The sequence below is a fragment of the Raphanus sativus genome, chromosome 6 (assembly GCF_000801105.2).
Source record: "Raphanus sativus cultivar WK10039 chromosome 6, ASM80110v3, whole genome shotgun sequence".
In the NCBI taxonomy this organism is placed as follows: domain Eukaryota; kingdom Viridiplantae; phylum Streptophyta; class Magnoliopsida; order Brassicales; family Brassicaceae; genus Raphanus; species Raphanus sativus.
Genome location: NC_079516.1, coordinates 31,273,798 through 31,298,824, shown reverse-complemented (window position 1 = coordinate 31,298,824; position 25,027 = coordinate 31,273,798). Strand labels below are relative to the sequence as shown.

Below are 25,027 nucleotides of genomic sequence, written 5' to 3'. Positions count from 1 at the left end.
CCCAAGTTTACATCCAATTTATACTACGGTCTCCTCAATATTTAAATAGAGTATGTCTTCGTTTCAAAATAGATTTTTAAAGTAGAGAGACAAAAGATGATTATGTGAAGCAACATGAGCTTGTTGTTTATTTAAATAACATAAACCAAAATAACCAATATTATATATTTAGGTACATTGTATATTTTATTTAACAGCTTAAGATTTTTGTAAGAATTTTTCTATTTCAATTGAGAGAAAATTTAGATTCCTAAGTAAAACTCTATAAATTAAATAATTTTGGGACTGATTATTTACAAAATTTTAAAATAAATATATTATTTAAGCTTTAGAATTTTAATTGAGATAATCAAACAAAATTAAAGTTTCAGTGTACACTGGATTATACGCTACGGTGTTTGAATACTCTAGTGTACGCTTCGATGACACACTCGTATGTACACCTCGGGTGTACACTTCCAGTGTAAACTTCCTGGTGTAAACTTCTCGGTGTACACTCTCTCGTTTATTAGTTGGTGAGTCTTGGTTCTTTGTTTTGTCCAATTGAAACAAATTATAAAAACACCTAGTCACAATATCGATTTCACAAAACAAAACCCGCTGCACACTACGGTGTACACTCTGGTGTACACTTCCTGGTGTACAATCCTAGTGTACACTTCTCTGTGTATAATTATTGGTGTACACTTCTTAGTGTAACTGCTCTCGTAATAAACTAAATATATACAAATTTATCGGAAAATAAAGAAAAACTTAAAACTAATCCTCTTTTAACCTGACCACCTGAGTCACACCTCGCGTAATTTCGAACATCGCCAGAACCCACCAAATCTAAAAATTATAAGTTGTTGATTCTCTGTTTCTTTCTTTTCCATTTGGAAAAAAATTATCACAAAACCTAGTTACAAATTATACGGTCTACATCCTACACCACACTATGGTGTACAACTGGCAGAACAATATGGTGTACACCCTAGTGTAAACCATAGCGTACACTCTAGTGTAAAATTAACTTTGGTTTTGCTTTATTTATTTCAGTTAAATATAAATATATTTCACCCAAACTTAACATAAACAATAAGCCCTACTTAAGTAATTACATTTAATTTTTCTCGTAGAACTTTGATATCAGTAAAATAGAGAAAATTAACTAATTTTCTTGATACGTTTAAAATGGTTCTTGGTCCAGATTTGGTTTAGTTTTAAATAAAAAAACAAAAAAACCAATATTATATATTTAGGTCATTGTATATTTTATTTAACAGCTCAAGATTTTTGTAAGAATTTTTCTGTTGCAATTGAAAGAAAAATTATATTCCTTTTGAAAAAAAAAATTATATTCCTAAGTAAATATCTATAAATTAAATAAATTTTGGGACTGATTATTTACAAATTTTACAAACACATATATTGTTTAAGCTTTAGAATTTGAACTGATATAAACCAAACTAAATTTAAGTTACAATGTACACTGGAGTATACGTTACGGTGTACACGCATTGATGTACACCTCTGGTGTACACTTCCTGGTGTACATTTCTTGGTCTACACTTCTCGGTGAGAATTGGTTTCTTTGTTTTACCTAATTTGAAATAAGTTATAACAAAACCTAGTCACTATATCGATCTCATGAAACAAAACCCGCTGCACACTACAATATACATTCTGGTGTACACTTCCTGGTGAACACTTCTTGGTGTACCCTAAGAACATAATTTAATTTTCTATAAAACCCTAAAAACATGGTTTAACTTTATTTATTTATGAGATTTTTTTAAGATGTGTGATTCGAAAATGAAATCAAAAACTTCCAACATGTTTTAAACGAATTATTTTAGAATCGTTTTGGAAACAAAATTTTATAGATTTCCATAAAGTTTTCATTCTAGTTCCAAAGTAGGGTGCGAACATTCTATGAAGATTCCATTAAACCTAGGTGTACACTCCAGTGTACACAAGGAACTGTACACTCTGATGTACGCAAGTGTGTACACCCCGGTAAACATTTGGGTGTACGCAAGTATGTACACCCTAGTGTACGTTTAAAGAATGTTATATGTCTATGTTTTTCATGGGCATTTACCACGTTATATATTAAAAACTATGTGACATGGATTTATAGTATTTGATTCAGGGTTAAATGTATATTTGAAGCATATTATTCACTTTGTATGTTATGAACATTTTTTAATTTATTTGTCGAGTTCCAATTTAAATTTTTGTCAAAATTTAGAAAACAAAATTGGATTATTTTAGAATAATTTTAGAAGCAAAATTTTATAAACTTCCATAAGGTTATGATTCCAGTTCCAGAGTAGGGTGCATACATTATATGAAGCTTCCATTCTACCTAGGTGTACACTTCGGTGTACGCAAGTGTGTACACTCCGGTGTTCGCAAGTGTGGGGTTTAGGGTATAGAATTATTATATACAATATAAGATATATAAGTAATATGTATAAAGTGATTATTCATTTATATTAATAGAAAATACCAACAATATACTATGTAAATTAATAATATTAAAATATAAAATGTAACTTAAAGAAACACTTTAGATTTCTTTAAACAATAACAATAAATCATTCTTTTATGTAAATTTATAAAATGTATATATAATAAAACTGTAAAAATAATGTTTACGATAATCATTCTTCAATAATATATCAGCATCAAATTTGTTCAAAAAAAATTTTCCCTCAATTTTAAACTAATAAGATTTCATTTGTACACTTCCCGGTGTACACTTCTCGGTGAGTCTTTGGTTTCTTTGTTTTGCGTAATTTGAAACAAATTATAACAAAACCTAGTTACAATATCTGTTTCACGAAACAAACTCACTGCACCCTAGGGCTTACTTTGAATTACTTTAGGTTTTGAGTTTAGGATTTTGAATACATGGTTTATGGTTAAGGGTTTCGATTGTTTAGGGTATAGTTTTTTAGTGTATTGGGTTTAGTGTTTAATTTAGGTCCAATATTGCATTTTTTTCATTTTAATCTTTTTAGGATACATTTAAATATCTTTATGTATATATGTGTTCATTTAATATTTTTAGGATGCATTTAAATATCTTTATTGTATATATGTGTTCATTTTAATCTTTTAGGATGCATTTAAATATCTTTATTGTATATATGTGTTCATTTTAATACTTTTAGGATGCATTTAAATATATTATTGTATATATGTGTTCATTTTAATCTTTTTAGGATGCATTTATAAAATATATATATGTCATATTTCTATCGATTGTTATTTTATTATTTTATCTCAGTAATTTTATTGATTGTGTCTATAGAAGGATATTATTAATTAATTAAACTGTAACTTTAAGCTTGAATGAAATTAGATTTAATTTATCTGAAATAAATCAAACAAAATTTATAATGTACACTGGAGTATACATTACGTTGTACACACCCTGCACACTCGTATGTACACCTCCGGTGTAAACCTTTCAGTGCACACTTTTTGGTGTAAACCTCTCAGTGTACACTCTCTGGCGTATGTTACGTTGTATACGTTCTAGTGTATGCTACTATATTAGGTTCAAAAATAAATGGATATGATATAGGGTGTACACTATGTGTACACTAAGTTTACACTCATGTGTACACTAGGTGTACTCTCATGTAGACATTATGAATAAGGTGTACACTATATATGCTCCGCTGTAAATTGAGGTTTAGAGTGTAAATTTCAAGCTCTAAGGCTTGATTTTAGAGTATATGGCATAAATCTTAGGGTTCACAATATATGGTATATGGTATAGTGTTTGGTATTTTAATGTTTAGGTTTAATTTAGGGTTTTCAATTTAGGGTCTAGAGTTTAATGTTTAGATTTTGAGTATATGGTTTAAGAGTTAAAAGACAGCCTATAAATCGATAAGAGTCCTATGTATTATGTAAAGGGTCATAGCTATTATTGTTTAATTTTTTCATATTTTTATTATTTTTTTATTTAGGGTTTACGGTTTTAGGTTAGGGTTTAGGATTTACTTTGAATTACATTAGGTTTTGAGTTTAGGGTCTTGAATATATGAGTTAGGGCTAAGGGTTTTGATTTTTTTCAGGATCATGGTTTAGGGTTTATGGTTTATGGTCTAGGCGTCTTATATACAATATAAGATATATAAATAAAATGTATAAAGTGATTATTCATTTATACTAATAGAAAATACGAACAATATACTATGTAAATTAATAATATTAAAATATAAAACGTAACTTAAAGACTCATGTCGTGGTAGCTCGCGGAGATTCATATGGTGAAGTGTGATGAGCCGAGACGAAGAGATCTGACACGGCCACGGTTCCGGTGATGTTGCAGCTAAGGAGAAGACGGGAGGGAGGTATCAAGGCGTTGAATGAGCAGAGGACCAGGTGGTGATGTGTAAATATTGAGGAGCAACAGGATCTTGGGAGTAGCCGGAGGAGGAGACTGATGCTAAAATCGAACAGCTGAAGAACGAAGCTTCCAGGATCTCCAATGATGTTGTCGAGATGCTCCTCAAACATGTCACCATAGTGAAGAGCTGAAAGTAAAAGAAAAGAAGGTTTGCAGTAAGGTCACGATGTTTCTCTCTCAATATCACGCGTGTGGTGTATTACTGGATGAATCTCAAGAGAAGATACTCATCTCATATGAAATGTGTTGCTTCTCTGCTTCTTGTTGTTGTTGTAATTTATCTGTCTTCTATCTTCTTGTTGTTGTATTCTTCATCATATATCCTTTGAGAGGATTGTAACAAAATTGAGAGCAGATGAAACTCATCTGGATTATTTATATTCTTTGTTTCCCTCTCGTAATCAATTAGAAAAAGAACACACTAAAATGTCAGAGAACTTAATGTCTTGAGTTTTCCTTAGTTATCAAAAAAACTCTAACGAACGAGCGTTAACAGTGAAGAATAAGAGAGGAAGATCGAGATAGAAAAAGAATCCTGCACAGATCAAAATAGAAAAAGACGTTAGTTTCCTTTATCTATTATGACGGTTAAAACGTGATACAAAGGCAAAAAGGAAAAGGAGATGGTGATGGTGATGAGTATAAATACAAAGGTGATCAAGGTGATTTAATCATCCGAGAAGAGAGCAAGAACATAAGAGAGAGATAACAAGAGATTAAGCAATTACGTGTTAGGGTTTTGTGTTAATCATAGGCTTGTAATCTCTATAGTTGTTCTTAAGAAATACTTTTCTTTTGACTTGAATAAAGACAGTTTTGGTATCTGATTTCAATCTAAATTTAAAGCACTAAGCAAGGTTTAAATCCTAACAAGTGGTATCAGAGCAATCCAGGTTTGATTACAAGTGCTAGGAGGAGATATGGAATCAATACCGGGAAAGTTCAAGTTCGAGATCGAGAGGTTTGATGGAAAAGGAGATTTCGGGTTATGGAAGTACAAGATGATAATGCAGTTGGAGCTTCTAGGGTTAGATTCAACGATTCAGGAAGTTTCAGAAACGACTTCTGAAACGGACACGGAGAAAGACGAAGATAAATCGGACGTCAAAGTAGATCCGTTGAAAGACAAGAAGGCAAAGAATCTAATATGCATGAGCCTAGGAAATTTGGTTCTGCGTAAGGTGATGAAGGAAACTACTGCATTAGGGGTTTGGAAGGCTTTGGAAAGAGATTACCAAACGAAGACACTTCCTAATAGGATCTACATGAAGCAGAGGTTTGCAAGCTTCAAGATGGATGATCACAAGAGCATCGAGGAAAATCTGGATATTTTTCTCAAGCTAGTTTCAGATCTTGCAAGTCTTAACATCAACATCAGCGATGAAGACCAGGCAATTCAAGTTCTATCTAGCTTGCCCCAACAATTTGATTCACTAGTTGACACGCTCAAGTATGGGACGGCGAAAGAAACTCTCACGATGAATGACGTGATTAATTCAGCATACTCTAAGGAAGTAGAGTTAAAGGAGAAAGGATTGTTGAATAAATCCAGGTCTGATGCAGAGGGTTTGTACGTGGAGTCAAGGGGCAGATCAGAGAAAAAGGGTGACAGAGGAAGAACTAACGGCAGGAGCAGATCTAAGTCAAGGCAAAGGTTCGATAAAAGCAAAACAGGTTGTTTTATCTGTGGAGAAGAAGGACACTGGAAAAGAGAATGTCCTGAAAGGAGACATAGAGAATCTGCAAATATTGCTACAGAGCCGAAGCAACCGTTAGTATTAACAGCTAGTGTGCAAGACACTAAGCAAAAATGGATCATGGATTCGGGATGTTCTTATCACAGTACATCAAACAAGGAGGTTATGTTTGATCTCAAGGAGTTCAACGGTGGTTCAGTGTTAATGGCAAATAACACTCAATGTGACATCAAAGGAATTGGGAAAATAAAGATTCAGAATTCAGATGGCTCTGATGTAATACTCACGGGTGTTAGGTACATTCCGGAGGTGAGTAGAAATTTAATTTCCTATGGGATGCTAGAAAAATCAGGTTGCAAGTATAGAGGAAGCAATTTTATGGTGCACTTCTACAAAGATAATAAAAAGGTGATATCAGGAAAATATCAAGATGGAGTTTATTATCTACAAGGCACCATTGCTAAGAGTAAAAAGAACATGCCTAGAGTGGAGAAAGAAATCAGAAAGAAGTCGTCAAAGACGGTGACGTTTGCTACAAGTCTGATTCAGGGACCTACTCCATACGGTTTTGAAACAAAAGACGCATCAGCTCAAGGTGGAGACTCTTTCTTGACAGAAAAAACAGAAGAAATTGAGTCTAAAAGGAGCGATGAAGAATCTCGGACCGAATCTTCAACGTATGATGGTTTGTTTTCAAGAGAAGTAAGGCATAAAGATGATGATTTCTTAGCTCAAGTTTTATCTGCGCATGAATACCCTGATATGAAAGAAGAACCGGAAAGCAAGGATCGAAAGTGTTTAAAGGAGGCTGAGGAGAACGAACGTGGGAATGAAGCTGAGGGAAAAGTTTCAAAAATATTGGAGCATGGTATCTTCGGAGATAGAGTTAAAGGAGATGTAACACTATCTAAGATCCATACGAATAATCAGGAAGATTCACAGAGTAAAGCAGTACCTGGACATGAGCTTCAGGTTCGCTGCGGAACAGCCTAAGAAGAAACACGCTCTAGGTAACTCCATTATCAAACACTGTCTCAAAGCTCGCAGAGACAGAGGAGGAGAAACAAGTAAGTTTCAGGCTTATATTGATAATGGAAAACTCAAGGAGGTGGAGTTTAAAGAGTTACCTGAGAGCATAGATGCGAGGCAGAAGTTTCAGCTCAAGGTGGAGCACCTGAAACACAAGAAAAGTCACTCGAAAGCTCTAAAGCAACGGATGAGGAATACACTTTAAAAGGAAATTTAAAGTTGAAGGATGACCTGAGAAAACGTCTTAAACAGCCAGAGAGACTGAAGGGAGACGAGTATATAGGTCGGGGAAGAAGAAACAGATCACCGGAGAGGGGAGAACGTCTTAAACAGCTGCTATGGTGGAGGATAATCACCAAGGAGAACTGAAGGGAGACGAGTATCACAACCGGGAAAACAAAGCAGATCACCAGACAAGTATAACATCACAAGAATCATCTTAATCAGGTTAAAAGAGACGTCAATTATCTTACCAGGAAGTTGGAGGAAGACATGTTCGTCGGAGTAACAGAGGAAAGGATCACCGGACGCAGGAAGGACTGTCAAAATCAGAAGACGGTTAATACTCTACAAGGTCTCAAGGAGATTAAAAAAAAATTCAAAGCAGACTCAAAACTCAAAGGACCTTACCGGAAAGCTGCAGTATCACCGGTAAGACAGATTAAATCGATCACCACCAGTAGGTAAAACAGAGATTCACCAGTCACCATGAAGAACTCGCGAGCTTCTTGGAGATTACTGGCATCTCACGATGAAGAACAAGCTGGTGTACTATCAGATGATGCGATTTTACAGGAGGTTGAGTTGAAGGCTTGAGAAGATGAATCACTCTCCGACAGAGGAATTGGAGTGTGAAAGGATGAAAGGTATTGAGCCGCACACGTGCTGTGAGAGTCTGTTGGATGGAGCTGAAGACTTGGGTAGTTGAGTTAATCTCCAGAATCAAAGTGTGAGAGGGTGAAGAAACGGGACTCGCCGGAGACGGTAGGATTCGTCGGCGAATCGTCATCACCGTTCCAAGAGATTCTCGGTGAAAAGGAGGAGATGAGTGAAGATAATCGTTTCTGGTTTAATTGTTCATGGCTCACTACAGAGATGAGGACGAGGAACAAGACGACAGGTGATTCAACAGCGAAGTCATCACAAATCACGTTTCAGATCAAAGAAGGAAGGAGATGGCAGATTGAAAGCGTCGACGGTAGTGGTGACAAGAGAAAGGGGGAAATAAGTTTGGGCTTTAGGTGGAGATTGTAGAGAAAAAGCCCAACTCTAATTTGGTCCACTCCAGCCCAACAAAGAATCATGCACAGATCAAAATAGAAAAAGACGTTAGTTTCCTTTATCTATTATGACGGTTAAAACGTGATACAAAGGCAAAAAGGAAAAGGAGATGGTGATGGTGATGAGTATAAATACAAAGGTGATCAAGGTGATTTAATCATCCGAGAAGAGAGCAAGAACATAAGAGAGAGATAACAAGAGATTAAGCAATTACGTGTTAGGGTTTTGTGTTAATCATAGGCTTGTAATCTCTATAGTTGTTCTTAAGAAATACTTTTCTTTTGACTTGAATAAAGACAGTTTTGGTATCTGATTTCAATCTAAATTTAAAGCACTAAGCAAGGTTTAAATCCTAACAGTTATCAAAAAAACTCTAACGAACGAGCGTTAACAGTGAAGAATAAGAGAGGAAGATCGAGAGATTTAAAAAAAAAGTTTCATTTCGGAGAAAAAAAGGATAAGGCGCGACGGGATCTTGGGACTCACCGGAGGAGGAGAAGGGAGTCACACACGTGTGAGATTAGAGTTTTTGAGTTGTTCACAGAGTCAAAAACTAAAGTTAAATGGGTCAAAAACTTAAAGTTATGGGTCAAAAGGCCAAATATGTCATCAATTATTTATCTCTCCTGCTAGGTGACCATTTGTCCAATAAACACTTTGACCGACCAACTTCAAAAATTAAAAACTATCAGTGACCCATTGTAACAAGTAATTCTTACTATGATCGCCACACATGTCAATTAAAAGTTTAATATTGTGACATGTGTTTAAACTAAAATCAATTTGTACAATATTTAACACTAATTTTCTTTTTTTAAAATCACAAAGAAAAAATGTAAAAAATATTCGTAGTTATCCTTTTTAAAAATCATAAACCAAAAAATTGTAAAAAAAACTGTTTAATGTTAATTTTACTTTATTCAAATTATGAAGAAAAGATAACTGTAAAGAGATAAAAAAAATCTGTCTAAAAATATTTGATAGTAATTATCTTTTTTTTTTTAAATCTTAGACAAAAGAATGTAAAAGACTATATAATGTTAATTTTACTTTATTCAAATCCTAATTAAAAAGATCATAAACCAAAAGGAACTACAATTATTCACATCTATATATACTAAACTTCCTCATATATGATCACCAAACATAATTATTGATTCAAGAAAAATATAAGGTAGGGTTATGTATCCTGATCTTCGCATGTGACATGTGTTTAAAAGAGGTGCTGTGAAAGCTTAGACAAAAATGTAAAAGACTATATAATTGTTGTAAAAGAGGTGCTCTGAAAGCTTATTATTACTCATGACCGGAGGTCTATATTTATACAAGTATTAGACCGTCATAGTTAGACCGTCAGAAGATAAATGGAAAACTAGATTTTTCTAATACAACAAGGAAAAGTTAAATACAATAATGGAAAGAACACATGAAATAGAAATATGGAAACTATCTATTTGCTGTCTCTCTCTCCTCTTTGGCGCCTGGATAAGTATCATCGAGTTTGGTTATGGATCCTCCACCAAATGATTTATAACACTCCCCCTTAGACGTCATAACCGTTCAGGGTTCGTAGTATGCTTAATGTTGCCTCATTAAAACCTTATCAGGAAAACCCAGTGGGACAAAACCATGGTGAAGGAAAAAGAGTACAACACATACTACTCCCCCTGATTTAAACATCGCTGAAGACTCAAATGTGATGTGCTTCTTTTGCTGTCGACCACTCTATGTCCTGGTCAGACGGATGGTACTCGACCAGTACTCGGATGAACCTCTAATCTGCGATCAAACTTTACTCGCAGGTCTTCTTATGTCCCACAGATCCTCTACTCACATGACTTTGCCATACCGTGGACATTTTAATATATATTGAGCCATCGACCAAACACATACGAACCACTTGGCTTTCTCACGGAAATGCCTTTGTCCATTCGAACATACATCACTTGTATGGGTTCATGGCTTATCCATTATAGCTGATTTTTCTTTATTGGTCGATCCATGTTGAGTTATAGACCTTGTCTATACTCGTCCATAACTCGTGAGTGTCTAAGGTCATGTCATTAATAATTATTGCTGCAATGAATTTTATAATCTCATAAAACTATGGATCTGCAGTCAAATACACTCATGTACCTTATACATGGCTATCAATCTTTCTTGCCTTCAGCAATGCCATATCCATTTGACCTCGACCAGACATACTTTTGGTCACTCTCTTGGGTCATTATGGTCTGTGTGTTGCGATGATGTTACACGTTTTGGTGTTAACATATTAGTCATCTTTCATGGGCGATTGGGCTAGAATGGAGCCGGACACGACCTTTGATTCGGTAAGATCGTGAGCCTTAATGGTTCTCTTTGCCCTTTTCGTATGACCATCTCACATTACACTATGTAATTGTGGTGTGCTGATACACACACACGGCTATGATCTCTACTACAAGTCATTGTAGTCCCATCATATATAAAACATAGCCTGTCTAAGAATCAATCGATAACTTGTATCATCGAAAACACTTAACCTCTTTTAGGTTGGTTTATTATAAACACAAGGAATTTATTTCATAATGATATATGGACTGATTTGGATCGTTCTTATAGAACTCCTTTACTAAGTATTACTTAGTCTATCATATTATATGCAGCTGCTTTTGTTTCAGTTCATAAACAGCTTAGGAACGATGATGTTCGTTGAGAACTTTCTTTCTCATCTTTCTGGTACCTTTATTATTTTTATCCAGTGATTAATATGCTGCTTACTACATTATCTCTTACTTATAACCAGACCTTTATCAATTTCGAATTTTTGTAGTAGCATCCACCACATACGAGTATATCTCCTTATAATCTGTTCCTTGGTCTCTGTGAGTATCCTTGTGTAATCAAGCCATTCTTAGAATGCTTTAAGTAGGAACATGAGCACCTTAGACCATGTGGTGATATCCTATATCTCATGGTTTATTTTCCTCACAAGACCCATTCACTGGTTTTATCATTTGATGGCGTTTTTCTATATGTATGGCCAATACGCCCATCTTTCTGTAAATACTTTAAACCCCATGTTTCCTTTATTATTTATGAGTACTCTTACGTGGGTTCATGATCCTTGCTTTATATCTTTAAACTCAAGTTCTACTTTCTTTTATGAGCTCTCTTGTATGTAAATACATTATTAGTGTTAACACTCTTATGTAGTTCCATAGTGTTCCAGACATGAGCTAATAGATTTGAGATCTTATTATCTAGGACCTTTACTACCTTGCAGTTTGGCGTCCCAAACTACATGGTCTAGTACCTTAGATGTTTAGCTGGCCAGCCTTATATCTCTGTCTGGACTTTTTTCCTTTGAACTCGGATTTGTATCATTCTATGTACCTTTCATTTCTTTCCGAGGTTTCTTATCTTTAGGAACTTATTGGTCTATCTTGTATAGACACTGTAGCAACTTGATTGTGTCTCTTAGGACATCAAATTCGTGGTGCTAAGCTGGTATGACTTAGTCATTCTTTTTCTTTTCGGGTCAATGTGTCTTGCATCTATTTTTGCTAGCTTTTATATCTTTTGATCACATTCTTTGGATGTCTTAGATCATATTTTATAGTCCGAGGATCTTGCCAAGACAATGATGGTGAATACCATTCTATTTCTTTTATTCTCTTTACCAGCTTATAACTTTCTCCTTTTAATGTTGGATAATCAGATTACTATCTCTTGCAATCTGTGTTCTTGGCCACTAATTAGATCACCCATGTTTGGCTCAAGATACCTTTAAATTCGTGGGAGAAAGACATTTTCATCCAACATATATTCCCAATCCTCTTCTGAGGTTCCATCTTAAATGGCACATATGTCTGTGGTGGTATATTCAGATTCTCTTAAGATGGTGATACACTAAAAATGAATCCTTGCTACTGCCAAGTTAACAGTTGCAATTGTAGTACTTGAGATTCAAATCCAGAGGACCAGTCTACACTCTAGTTCTATAAGTTCCGAAACCAAGCTAAGATGAAGATATATATTTGGTTATAAAGTGACGATAGTAAACAAGCAAATAAAACACGAGATTGATTCAATTAAACAAGAGCTAGCCTAGGGTATTTCATTGGGTGTTGAATTGGAGCCAAACAATTATTCAAGCGCAATGAAGTGCTTTCTAGAACTCGGATCACTCAGCTGGAACACTCCACTGTCGTGGCAGTGATCGCTTTGCAGATCGATCTCACCACCTAAGTGTCGTTGGGATGAGGATCGATTGCAAGCTTTAGAGAACAGGTCCGATCAGTTCACTTACCACCCTAATATCTACTTTCGCTGATTAGGGATACTAAGCTCATTCAATACAAATCAAGTTATCTCCTAAGCGGTTAACTAGGCGATGAACTAGTGATCTAACATCAAGTGATCAGGTTAATGAAAGCAGTAAGAACAATATGAATGAAGAACAGTTATGGATCGCTTATCTATGTTTAGCTCATGTCTCAACACCCTAAATACCCTAGGCGAGCAAGGCTACTACTCGATCATGGTGCAAAGAATCAAAGACATAAATCCTGAATAAAATTGCATAAGAACAGAGTAGAAAACAATAGGGTTCAGATGATCTTCTCTATGAGAGGATGGATTCTTCTCCCTTACAAGTTGCAGATCGCAATTCACAGTGTTCTCTTGTAAAAACTAGCGTAAGAAAATAGTAAAAAGATAGATGGCGTTTTATATGGAGGCGCCAATCAGAAGAAAATAGATTAGGGCAACAGGGCTTTAATTCCCAAAATAAAGAGTTTCCATATTCGTCGGGAACAATCTCCGGATCACTCCGTCTGCTTGTTCCGCTTGAGAGAGAACAGTCTCGGGACTGTTCTACTTGAGTGTTCTCCGCAGGATTGCTCCAAAAGGAAATCTTTTCATCAGGCACCTTCTCTTCTCTCTTCTACTAACTCCAGACCTGTAAAAGGTCAAAAAGGACTAGATTGACACGAATTAGTGACTTGAAACAAATGAAAACATATATACAATGATGTGAAAAACACCATATATCAATTCCCCCAGACATAGATCCTTGTTTGCCCTCGAACAAGACAAGTACCAAGAACAGGGAGAAAGGTTTGAAAGCGTGGGAACTCGCTTATTCTCAGCAACCATACTCTTACCACAAATCTCTGAACCATACAAGCTGTAGATTAGGACCACACACACTTACTGAGAACCCCCTGATCGCTGTTTGAAGATCGGCTCCTTACTCTACATCTCAACCTGAAAAGGCAACACTTTCGAGACAAAACTCCTTATGTTCAATTAAGATCAGCGAGAGCTTCTTGTCACAGGCTCTACTCAGAGAGAACGGGCTAGGTATAGAACATGCTAACTTTTATGGTGGAGTTCAAGAGTGTTTAGGGTTTACCAAGAGTGGATGCAGGATATCGCACAAAATGGTCGTGAGAGGACGGCTCCATTGAGGTCCACAATCCTTACTCATCTCTGCTGATCGGACTGCTCTCCGATAGATCGATCATAGGACTGCTCTGCGCGATTCAACTTCCCCTTCAGAACACTTCACTGAAACCACCATCACTTTCTCAACTTCCCCAGTGGCATGTATCATGGATTCTTCCCCTTCTCGTCACCAGTAAATCAAAGCAAAAGCAAAAACAAGAAAAACTTTTTTTTTTGACATATACTGAATACAAAATGCTGGGGTGACGAGTAAGGAGGTAACAAGTGATGTACATGATGCCACTGGTGATTCATCCCGGTTCGTTCTAGCCATTTACTCCCTTCATTGTTCTCTGTTGTACCGGAACATGCACCTGGTTGTTCTCTTGTCTGCACTGATTGTTCTGCCTTCTTCCACTGTGTGAGCATTGATGAGTAAGAACTGCGTCGATCCTTTCCTCTCCGACCTTTTTGCACATATCTGCACATAAAGTACTAGAAAAGCAAATGCATGAGGGTGGAACAAAAGGTTAGGGTTCAAGGTGGGAACTAGCTAAAGATGAGCTAGCCACTCAGAAACAGCAAGAGGGATAAAATCGGATAAGAAGTCCTGAGTGTAGTTCTCATTCTACCCTGATCTAGTGCCCATGACAAGAAGAATTAAAGTCCAGATTAGGTTCAGATAAAGTGGAGTTAAGTCTGCCCAGTGTAACCTGATCGGTATAGAACTTCTGGAGTGTCAAATGAGATAAATCAGGGTGTTCCAGGTCCATGTGTGGGTCTTTCATCACTGCTAAGGTCACTGAATAAGAAGGTTAAAGCACGAGGTGGTTAAAGAGCATCACAAAATAAGGACCTGATTCCCACAATAGTTTTGACTGACTCGATCCTAAAGACTGACTCGATAAAAACATAAAAATGACACAAGGACTGACTCAAAAAGCACACAAGCGAATATAGTACAATCGCTCCCCCAGACTTAGTTCACACCATCTCTGGTTGTGAAAATAAATCAGAGGAAGCTGAAACACACCAAACAGAAGCAAATAACATGAAAAATAAATAGTTCAGATGGATAAGACAAGGGATAGAAATAGTCCTTTCGGACTCAGTCTGAATCGCCGCTACCGGAGTGACCAGCTGTCCTCCTGTTCCTCGGCAGTCTCTCTGCCCCAGTCGATGTTCCCGCTTGCTCCTTGCCTGGGCGCCTTGTTCTCTGCGGTGTACGCTCCTCCTGTGCCCAATGCAGCCGCCTGTGATCGCCCTGAGTATTCTCTTCATGAGGCTGTTGTTCTTCTTCTGGGACTCGACCATCCAGCGTCTGTAGGCGTGATCATCAGCCACATCGGTGAAGTCCTCCAGGTTATACTCACCATCAGCCGGTTGAGGCACATGCTCCACATCATCCATGTCATCATCATCGTTCTGTACCGGCGCTCGCGGATCATCGCAGAGGTGCTCTTCACTGAGTGAGAACACAATGTTCTCCAGGGCCAAGAAGTCTGTGAACCCAGGCATAGGGAGCTTGCAGTACAGAGGGTTCCCTTCTTTGTCTTGGAACTTGTAGGTGTTCTCGTCGCGCAAGATGTGGCATGCGATCAGGTAAGGAGTATCAATGTACTCCATCTCAGAGACAACCGTGTAGGAGCTGAGGTTGATGTTGAAGCGGTGGAACAAGGGAGTGAGCTGACTGCCGGAACGATCCTTCTTGTCATCAGTCCGAATCAAGGTGTCTTGCGCTCAGCGAACATGGAGATGAGATGGAACCCTGGGTTGGTCTTGACTTCCTGGATAGGGGTGATCTTCTCTCTGCGCATCTCGTCCTCAACACCCATGTAGAGAACCTGGAGCTCCCCATTTGTGATCTTGGAGGTGTACTCCTTCGCGAACAGGACGTTGGACACGATCTTGGCGATGATCCGGATAGCAGGGTTCCGGATCTGCGACTGGTAGGCCTTGCGAGAGGTGAACTTGCCGGATGCAATGAGGTCCCAAAAGGTGTCTGCCGGCTTGAACTTCTTCTCCACTGAAACTCCCCTTGGCGTGTCCGCAATCTCGAGTAGCTCGTTCAGATCGTTGAGGGAGATGGAGCAGAACTTGCCATCAGCCATGAAAGAGAAGAAGCAGTTTACGTATGTAGGCTCATTGGGGTTCAAATAAGTGATCTGGCACGTCGCGAGCACTTGCCTAACCAAATCCGGGTAGAGAACCTGGGCTTGGAAACAGAGAGGCATGAGTCCCATAGCCTGCATCGTATCGAACACCTCAGTGTCAAGGCCGAGATCGGCTAGAGTCTCCTGGTGAGCGAACCGCGTGGGCAAGATTTCCGCTAGTAGGAGCCGGTTGTATCTCCCCGCTGACTCCTTGTCCCATCCCTCAACATTGTAGTCAAGGAGCATCGGATCATTGAGGTCGATGGGTTCGCCCTCAATCTTGTTCGGCCATGGGTAACCAGGTGGAGCTCTCACGGCTGGAGAAGCTGTGCTCTTGGCGGCTCTAGCATTTCTCATCTTTGGAGGCATCTGCAAAACAACAGCAAAACCCAATATCAGCACAGTTCTCCGGTTGTTCTAGAAACGATGGAACAATCCAATCTTCTTGTTTTACCCAAGTCCATCGATTACTAGACAACCTACACAAGACTCAATCTCAGCAGTACAAATCGCAAAGGCCAAGAATCACAATCAACAATCGGTTCCTCTTCCATTCAAAATCAATCATGAATTCAATCCTAGTAGCAAGTATACTATCAAGAGCTACAATCTAGGATGAAATCGCAAAGCATAAAGGAAAAAGAGGATCCAAGAAATCACTCCCAAATCGCGATTTGCATGCGCAAAGAGGGGGAGAGTTCTTGGCCGATTACCTTGATTGGAGAGGTGATTCCTGCAAAACAAACCAATCTCTAGAGAACCCAAGAGGTGAGAACCAAAAATCGATGGAGAGAAAGAGAGGTGAGTGAGTTGCGATTTAGGGTTCTAATGGGGGTGGTTTGCGGCGAGAGAGATGAAGTGGGGGAGTGGAGTGTTTGGGCCTTAAATAGGTCCATCAAAACCGCTTCCACTTTTTTATTTATTTATTTATTTTTTTTTTGTTCGAGCACTTACCTGGGAACAATCGGCGGAACAACCGCTGGAGTGCTCTCCTGGAGTGATCTCGAATTTTCTTGATTTTTTTTCAACCTGCAAGTTAGTTCCTAGAAAGATAAAGAAAAAAAGAAAACAATATTTACACTCACCAGTGGGTTGCCTCCCACCAAGCGCTTGTTTTCTGTCACTAGCTTGACTTCAATGAGCCGATTAGGCTTGAGGGGGATTGCTTAAGGGTATCTCTACACCTTCAGCGGTCGTTGTGTCAGCAAGATATGGCTTGAGACGCTGACCATTGACAACAAATTCTCCACCTCTTGTGTCCAGCAACACAACAGCTCTGTAGGGGCGAACCTCCTTGATGGTGAAAGGTCCAGACCATCTGGACTTAAGCTTTCCAGGGAACAGCTTAACCTGTGAATTGAAGAGTAAGACCTGATCGTTCGGAGCGTAGCTTCTGCTGATGATCCGTTTGTCATGGAACGCCTTGGTCTTTTCCTTGTAGATCTTAGAGCTCTCATAGGCTAGATGCCTGATATCCTCCAACTCGTGGATCTGAATGGTTCGCCTCTCCTTGGCGGGTTTGATGTCGAAGTTGAGTAGTTTGACAGCCCAAGCCGCCTTGTACTCTAGCTCAACAGGTAGGTGGCACGCCTTGCCATAGACCAGATGATAAGGAGTGGTCCCTAAAGGGGTCTTGTAGGCTGTTATGTACGCCCAGAGAGCATCGTCAAGCTTAAGGGACCAGTCCTTGTGGGTGGTATTGACAGTCTTCTGCAGGATACTCTTGATCTCTCAGTTGGAAACTTCCACTTGACCACTTGTTTGGGGATGATAGGCGGTTGCAACCTTGTGTTTCACACCATTCTTGCTCAGCAATCCTTGGAACAACTTGTTGATAAAATGAGTTCCACCATCGCTTATAACCACTCTAGGCACTCCAAATCTTGGAAAGATGATGGAGGTGAACATCTTGGTTACAACTCGCACATCATTGGTTGGACTAGCAATCGCTTCTACCCACTTGGAGACATAGTCCACAGCAACCAAGATGTACTCATTCTTGTGAGAGACTGAGAATGGTCCCATGAAATCGATCCCCCAGCAGTCGAACACTTCAACTTCTAAGATGTAGTTCTGAGGCATCTCGTTTCTCTTGCTTATACTCCCCATCATTTGGCATGAATTGCATCGTGATATGAAAGCGTGAGCATCTCTGAACATAGTGGGCCACCAGAAACCGGCTTGGAGGATCTTGGAAACTGTCTTGAAGGTGGCAAAGTGACCAGCATAAGAGGAACCGTGACAGTGGTGAAGGATCCCTGGAATATCAGCCTCTGGAACACACCTCCTGAAGATCCCATCTTTGCCTTGCCGATATAGATACGGCTCATCCCAGAAGTAGTGCCTTGCTTCCCTTAGAAATTTCCTCTTCTCATTCCCAGTGAAACTCAAAGGCTCTTTCTCAGCTGCCAAGTAGTTGGAAATCTCAGCAAACCATGGAAGGTTCGGGTACTGCTTCTGGATCACTGCAACGAATGCTCCTTCTACGCGAGAACAGTCCTTGATGAAAGGGGACGACTGTCTCATCTGACACTTTCATCCTAGAGAGATGATCTGCCACTCCATTATCAACCCCCTTCTTGTCTCTTATCTCCAGATCAAATTCTTGGAGCAAGAGAATCCATCTCAAGAGTCGCGGTTTAGCATCCTTCTTCGTGAGTAGGTACTTGAGAGCCGCGTGGTCCGTATGCACAATCACCTTTGATCCAACCAGATAGGATCTGAACTTCTCAAACGCGAACATGATGGCAAGGATCTCCTTCTCTGTGGTTGCGTATCGGCACTGAGCTTCATCTAGGGTTCTGCTTGCGTAGTATATCACGTGAAGCTTCTTGTCTTTACGCTGTCCAAGGACTGCTCCCACTGCAAAATCACTTGCATCTGTCATGATCTCAAAAGGAAGATCCCAGTCTGGAGGTTGGACAACTGGTGCACTGACTAGAGCTCCCTTGATCGTGTGAAATGCGGCTAGGCAGTCACTGTCAAAAGCAAACTGAGCTTCCTTGCAGAGCAACCGAGTGAGTGGTCTCGCGATCTTAGAGAAGTCCTGGATGAACCTCCTATAGAAACCAGCATGTCCCAAGAAACTCCTGATTCCCTTCACTGAAGTTGGTGGTTGCAGACTCATCATGACCTCGATCTTTGCCTTGTCCACCTCAATGCCTTTCTCTGATATCTTGTGTCCCAGAACAATCCCATCTCTGACCATGAAGTGGCATTTCTCCCAGTTCAGCACCAGATGCTTCTCCTCGCATCGCTTCAGCACCCTGCACAAATTTGACAAACAGACATGAAAGGAGCTTCCATAGACGCTGAAATCGGCCATGAAAACCTCCATTATGTCTTCAATCAGATCAGTAAAAATCGACATCATGAAGCGTTGGAAGGTCGCTGGAGCATTGCACAAGCCGAATGGCATCCTCCTGTATGCATATGTTCCATAAGGGCATGTGAACGTCGTCTTCTCCTGATCGTCTGGGTGGATGGGAATCTGAAAGAAACCTGAATAACCATCTAAAAAGCAATAGTAAGGGTGGTTAGCCAATCTCTCAAGCATTTGATCAATAAAAGGAAGTGGGAAGTGATCCTTACGAGTCGCAGCATTAAGCTTACGAAAATCAATGCACATGCGATGACCAGTGACTGTTCTAGTAGGGATCAATTCATTCTTTTCATTGGTTACCACAGTGATCCCACCTTTCTTAGGTACTACATGCACATGACTAACCCACTTACTATCAGAGATCGCATAGATCACACCTGCTTCTAGAAGTTTCATTATCTCTTTCTTTACAACATCTTTTAGATTTGGGTTTAACCTCCTCTGATGTTCTACAGAAGTCATCGATTCATCTTCCAGGTGTATTCTATGCATGCACAGATCAGGTGAAATGCCAGGTATGTCAGCTAGAGAATAACCTAATGCCTTACGATATTTTCTCAGCTCACACAAAAGTAGAGCAGTCTCTGCATTGTTCAGGTCAGCATTCACAATGACAGGATATGTAGAGTTGGGTCCAAGAAATGCATACCTGAGTCCCTTGGGAAGGGATTTGAGCTCTACCTTGTGGGAACCGAAATTCGCACTGTCGATTTTAGTTAAGTTAAAACGTAGGAAAACTAAGTTGACCTAGTTTTCCCCGAGGATCCCGGCTATCTGCTGGGCCACGCACGACAAAGTTAAGACAAGTCTATTTCGAGAATAAATGCGTAAAATAAATAGAGCAAAAAGAAAGAATCTTATTTCCGAATCTGCGGAGAGCGTTTGGACAACAGGTCGAGATCTCGGCCGCAAGAGCTGTCGATCGTCGCTAGTCTTCGAAACCTAGATCTAACCTAGTTGAGTCGCAGCTCGCTAAAAAAGGAAATAAGCGCCTAAGTTCTAAATTGCTCTGGAGTGGTTTCTTTCTTCTGATTTCGGATCCCCCTTCCTCTGCTCCTAGCTTTGCTTATATACTCCCATATGACGGTCTATTCTTGATGGGCTGAGTCTGCCGCGGGCTGGACTTTTCCCATTTTCGTCGGCTTTCGCGTTTATCGGGAAAGTTGACATTTATCTTTTCGGAAAGTTGACATTTTATCTTTTCGGAAGTTTAACATTGATCTTGCCATGCGGAGATAATTGTAAACCGTCGTATCTATCCTTTTAGAAAATCGTAAACGGGTGTTCGATCGGGTTTAGTCCCTTTCGGGCCGTCTTCCGATCTTCCGCTGTTTTCTACGATTTTCTTTTGAAAGAATGCTCCTACTTGGATGTCGAGTCTTTCGGAAGATCTTCGATCCATTGCTGAGGCACATGGTGTTTTAAGATAACCATCACCGTTTTATACGAAGTCTTCCTGTCTGTTGACGTCTTACGGGTTCTTTGGAGTCTTGGAGCAGGAAAAGGAGTTTTGTTTGCGGGATCTCGGAAAGTTGCAAAACACGGATTTCTGGCGACCCGGAGGCCTAGAACTTATGCACGAAGACTAGCCGTCCGACGACCCGAGCCAGCGCGGGGCTAGCCGCCCGGCGACCACGGCCAGCACGGGCGCTAGCCGCCGGCGGCCACGGCCAGCACGGGGCTAGCCGCCCGGCGGCCACGGCCAGCACGGGGCTAGCCGCCCGGCAGCCACGGCCAGCACGGGCGCTAGCCGCCGGCGGCCACGGCCAGCACGGGCGCTAGCCGCCGGCGGCCACGGCCAGCACGGGTGCTAGCCGCCCTGCGACCACGGCCAGCACGGGCGCTAGCCGCCGGCGGCCACGGCCAGCACGGGGCTAGCCGCCCGGCGGCCACGGCCAGCACGGGCGCTAGCCGCCGGCGGCCACGGCCAGCACGGGGCTAGCCGCCCGGCGGCCACGGCCATGACCGGAGTCGGCTGCTCGTTTCCTTCGGTTTGTGCGTGTTTTTGCGTTTTTAGTTTTCCGTGGGCTTTTCGAGATGATTAATCTCGAACTTAATATTTTCCCGAGGTTTCTCGATTAACAATTAGTCTCTCGAGGTTGCTCTAACATTTTTCATGTTTTTCCGAGACTTTCGGACATCGATTTCGTCTTGACCGATTTTGACCCCAACAGTTAGCCCCCCAGCTAGCTAGGAGCCGTAGGGTTCGTAGGTCCTAGCTTGCGGTACGGTTCGTGAGGAAAGTATGGAAACGAAATCGTGTCGAAGGTCGGGGTGAATAGTAAAATCTTTGCCTATAAAGACTTGTGAATCTTTTACCATTCTTACTTCACCCAAGAATCTCAAGTTAATCTCTCTCTTGCAAATTCTCTCTCTACTTTTTAAGAAAAGAATGACTTCAAGATCAAAATCCTCGAGGAGGCAATCTCACTCGTCTTCGGATAGTTTTCATGCCGAGGATGAAGTTCGAAGCCCGAGGTTTCAGAGATCAACAGGAATGCGTACTGCGACGCTGTCTTTGGTTCTGATGCTCCCCTTCCTGTGATCCCGATTCCCCGGCGACCTCTGAGGATGCGTAAGGAAATTGACTCGCCGAGCGAAGTATCCCCCGAATATCTCGGAATTCTTCGAGAGTTTTACGAGGTTCCGAAGGGAGTCGTGTTTCGCATTCCCCGTGGGAATGAGAGTTCGGAGCATCCTCCGGAAGGTTACTTTACTTGTTACGAGGCGTTCTTGACGCAATGCCGATTGTGGTTCCCAATCCCTGGGATCATTGTCCAGGCCCTCGACCGTTTCGGAATCGCAATCAGCCAGCTGAACGTGCCGGCTTTGGAGAGTTGGCTTGGCGTTGCGATTCTGAGTTATGAGTTAGGGATGGACCTTAGCCCTGCTGATTTCGAAGGGTTGTGGAACTCTAAGGCGACGAGCATCAACGGAGTATACTCCATGAAGGCGAGGACCAATTTTTCGGTAATCAATGGAGTTACCTCGCACGCCAAGGATCATGTTGATCGTTTCTTTTTTGTGAGGATAGATGGAGAGTCTGTCGAGGAAGGCTTTCTCCATCTATTCCCGACGGACTGGTTGTACCAACGAGGTAAGATTGTCGCATCCCCTTTCTTAGAATCCGAAAGGCGAGTATTGAACGTGCGTGTTTTTTTTTTTTTTTTTTTTTTAGAGAACAGGTGTCTCGCGCACGTTCCTTCCGATCTCTTGACCAAGAGGGATATTTTTAGGTCGAGGCCTTGTTCCTGGAACTCCTTCACTCTCGACCGGATTCGAGGGGCGGTCGCGCTTCACCGATCGCGAGGCGGTACGCGGCCCTGTGTCAATGATAGATCCTACGTTTTTGCCCCTTTAAGGCAGAGGCGGAGGCCTCGTAAGGACAAAGGGATCGCTTTTGAGACCTCGTCGGGAGATGGCGCACCGCCGAGATACGATCCTGGCTTTACCTCAGGGAGTCAGGATGCTCCTCCCCGGGTGACTTCTTTGATGAACTCCCTCCGTCCTTTTCCCGTGACGAGTCTTTGGACAACGAGGAGAGGGACAAGGTGACCGCGGAGGGTGCTCGCTTGGTCAACGAGGTTTGTTTTTGAAACTTGAGTAACTCCTCTTTTCTTTTTATTTGACCTTGGCTTCTTTGCAGGCCGTGAGAGTTTGGAATGCATCGATCGATGGGAGTTTCCGCACTGCCCGGCTGGCCCGTTTCAAAGCGGAGGAAACGGAAAGGGAATTTGCTAAGTATCGGTTGGAGGTGGAGGAGCAAAATCGCCGGCAAGCCAAGGTCCAGGCTCGAGCCCTCGTTCGTGCGGAAAGGAGCGGACGGAGAAGAGCTGCCGCCGAGCTGAACCGAAGGGCCGAAATTTTTTCTACCGAGTTCGAAGCGTACAAAGAGGCTCAGGACTTTGTAGGTGATTTTCGCGAGTGCCGTGGTTCGGTCGGTACTCTTAACAAGATGCAGCGCGAGGACTTCTCTCTTTCCGGCGAACTTGCCACGATGGATGGCTCGATGAGAATATGTGCCAACGCCGAATCCTTTGTTCCTCCGATCGAAGGGAGAATCCGAGAACTGTGGAATCCTATCCAAGTCTCGGAAGATACGGCGGATGTAGGCGAGGGTTCAAATGCAGGCGACGGGGGTGAAGAAGTCGACCAGCCCGACTCTTCGTTCGGAATATCTCTAACCGACTGTTATGCATTTGATTATAATTTGTGATAGGCCAAGTGTGGCCGTTTGTATGTATGTGTTGCGACCCTTAGGAGGTCGTGTGACTTTGTATTTTCTCGGGATCGGCCGTTGGTGGCTTTCGAATCCCTGTTATAAATGCTTTTTATAAATATGCGTTTTGATTTATACTTTCGTCAAGTGTAGAGGGTCTGAATACGTGTAGTCACTTCGCATTCAATCTCTTTTTTTTGTCGCTAGGTCCGTAGGTCACTTTGTAGCGAACGTTAGGTTTGTAAGCGATAAGAGGCAAATTTTGGGATCTCGTATCCTGGATACTTATGCCTATGAGATGTCTTAGATACCAGCAAGGCCGGGTTTAGGGCAAGACCTAGGTCTACTTTCGGACTAAAGCTGTGCGATGACAAATCGGCTTTCGTTTTGCTTGTTTGCGATTTCGACCTGACTCGTACCGTTCTAGAATCTGCGAAGTGCTTATCGGCTTATATGATTCGTTTGGATACGAGTCGAGCTACTTCCTTTACGAAGAGCTAACCAAAATTTGGATTTTTTGTATAGCGCGCTATGATATCCTTGTCGGATGCAAAAGGACTCCGTTAGAAGCCGGACTACGAATTTGATTGAGTGAAACGTTTCTATATTTTTCCGTCGGGGCCAATCGACGGAAGCGAATTTTAGAGTCGCGGATGGACTGTTTGGTGGAGTTTTTAGAGTCGCGGATGGACTGTTTGGAGGAGAATGGAGAATCAAGACTTTTCGGGAACTAACGACGTCTCGCGTTCCTCAAAGATATGATTTTCGTTTTCCTTAGTGTTTACGCGTTGAGTAAGCGTTTGAATCAAAAGAATTTATAATTAATAATGTAGATTACATGCGAAAAGCGTTTTTGCGGGAGTACAAGGATGTCTGTCCCCATCTTCCCCCCCCCCCCCCTTTTTGGCGAGGGGGATAGCTGAACTCGTCGGGTTGCGACGAGCTGCCTACGTACCTCTTGCGAGGATCAAGCCATCTCGTAGTTCTGTTTCTGTCGCGGTTGCTACTACTCCACGATTTCCGGCGCCTTGACTGTTTCGGCTAAGTCGGCGGTCGCCTTGGGAGTTAGGTCATCCGTTTTCTCGGCGATGGACTCGCGGATTTTCCCGCTGTCCTGAGTCGTGGCCTGTTCGGACAAATCCGAGTTGTTTTTGCTGAGTTCTCGGAAATACTCAGGTTCTTCTTGGTTCGCTTCGGGTTAGCTACTGGGGCGTTCCGATTGCTGCGAAGTTTATGTTCGGCTAGGAAGCAGAGTCGCGACTGTTTTTGGCTTCCCCAGATTACCGCTGTTCCAGTTGGTGTTGGAAACTTGACGCCGAGATGGTAAGTGGACGGGACTGCCTTCATGGCATTTATCCAAGGAGTTCCCATTATGGCGTTATAGATAGCCGGGTTATCCACTACCGCGAATTCGACGATCTT

The 25,027-nt window shown here is 41.3% G+C and overlaps 1 protein-coding gene across 1 annotated transcript; it reads right to left on the bottom strand.

Annotated features, from left to right (window-relative positions):
• Nucleotides 1–7,473: 7,473 nt before the first annotated feature.
• Nucleotides 7,474–19,915, bottom strand: LOC108840838 (uncharacterized). Its single transcript, XM_056987250.1, has 3 exons — nucleotides 18,937–19,915; nucleotides 15,827–16,373; nucleotides 7,474–7,676 (listed from the first exon to the last, which is right to left on the bottom strand). The coding sequence occupies exons 1-3, from the start codon at nucleotides 19,876–19,878 to the stop codon at nucleotides 7,474–7,476; spliced, it is 1,692 nt and encodes a 563-aa protein (XP_056843230.1). The 5' UTR covers nucleotides 19,879–19,915.
• Nucleotides 19,916–25,027: the final 5,112 nt, after the last annotated feature.

What these genes read in the sequence shown, in the direction of transcription:
- LOC108840838 (XM_056987250.1), bottom strand. Translation starts at nt 19,878, where the DNA reads ATGCATAGAATACACCTGGAAGATGAATCGATGACTTCTGTAGAACAT. An exon ending in TCAAGGGAGCTCTAGTCAGT is followed by an intron (nt 16,374 to 18,936) that starts GCACCAGTTGTC and finishes GTTGTTTTGCAG; the next exon opens with ATGCCTCCAAAGATGAGAAA. An exon ending in TTGGGACCTCATTGCATCCG is followed by an intron (nt 7,677 to 15,826) that starts GCAAGTTCACCT and finishes TGATTTTGACAG; the next exon opens with TCCTTCCTGCGTCCGGTGAT.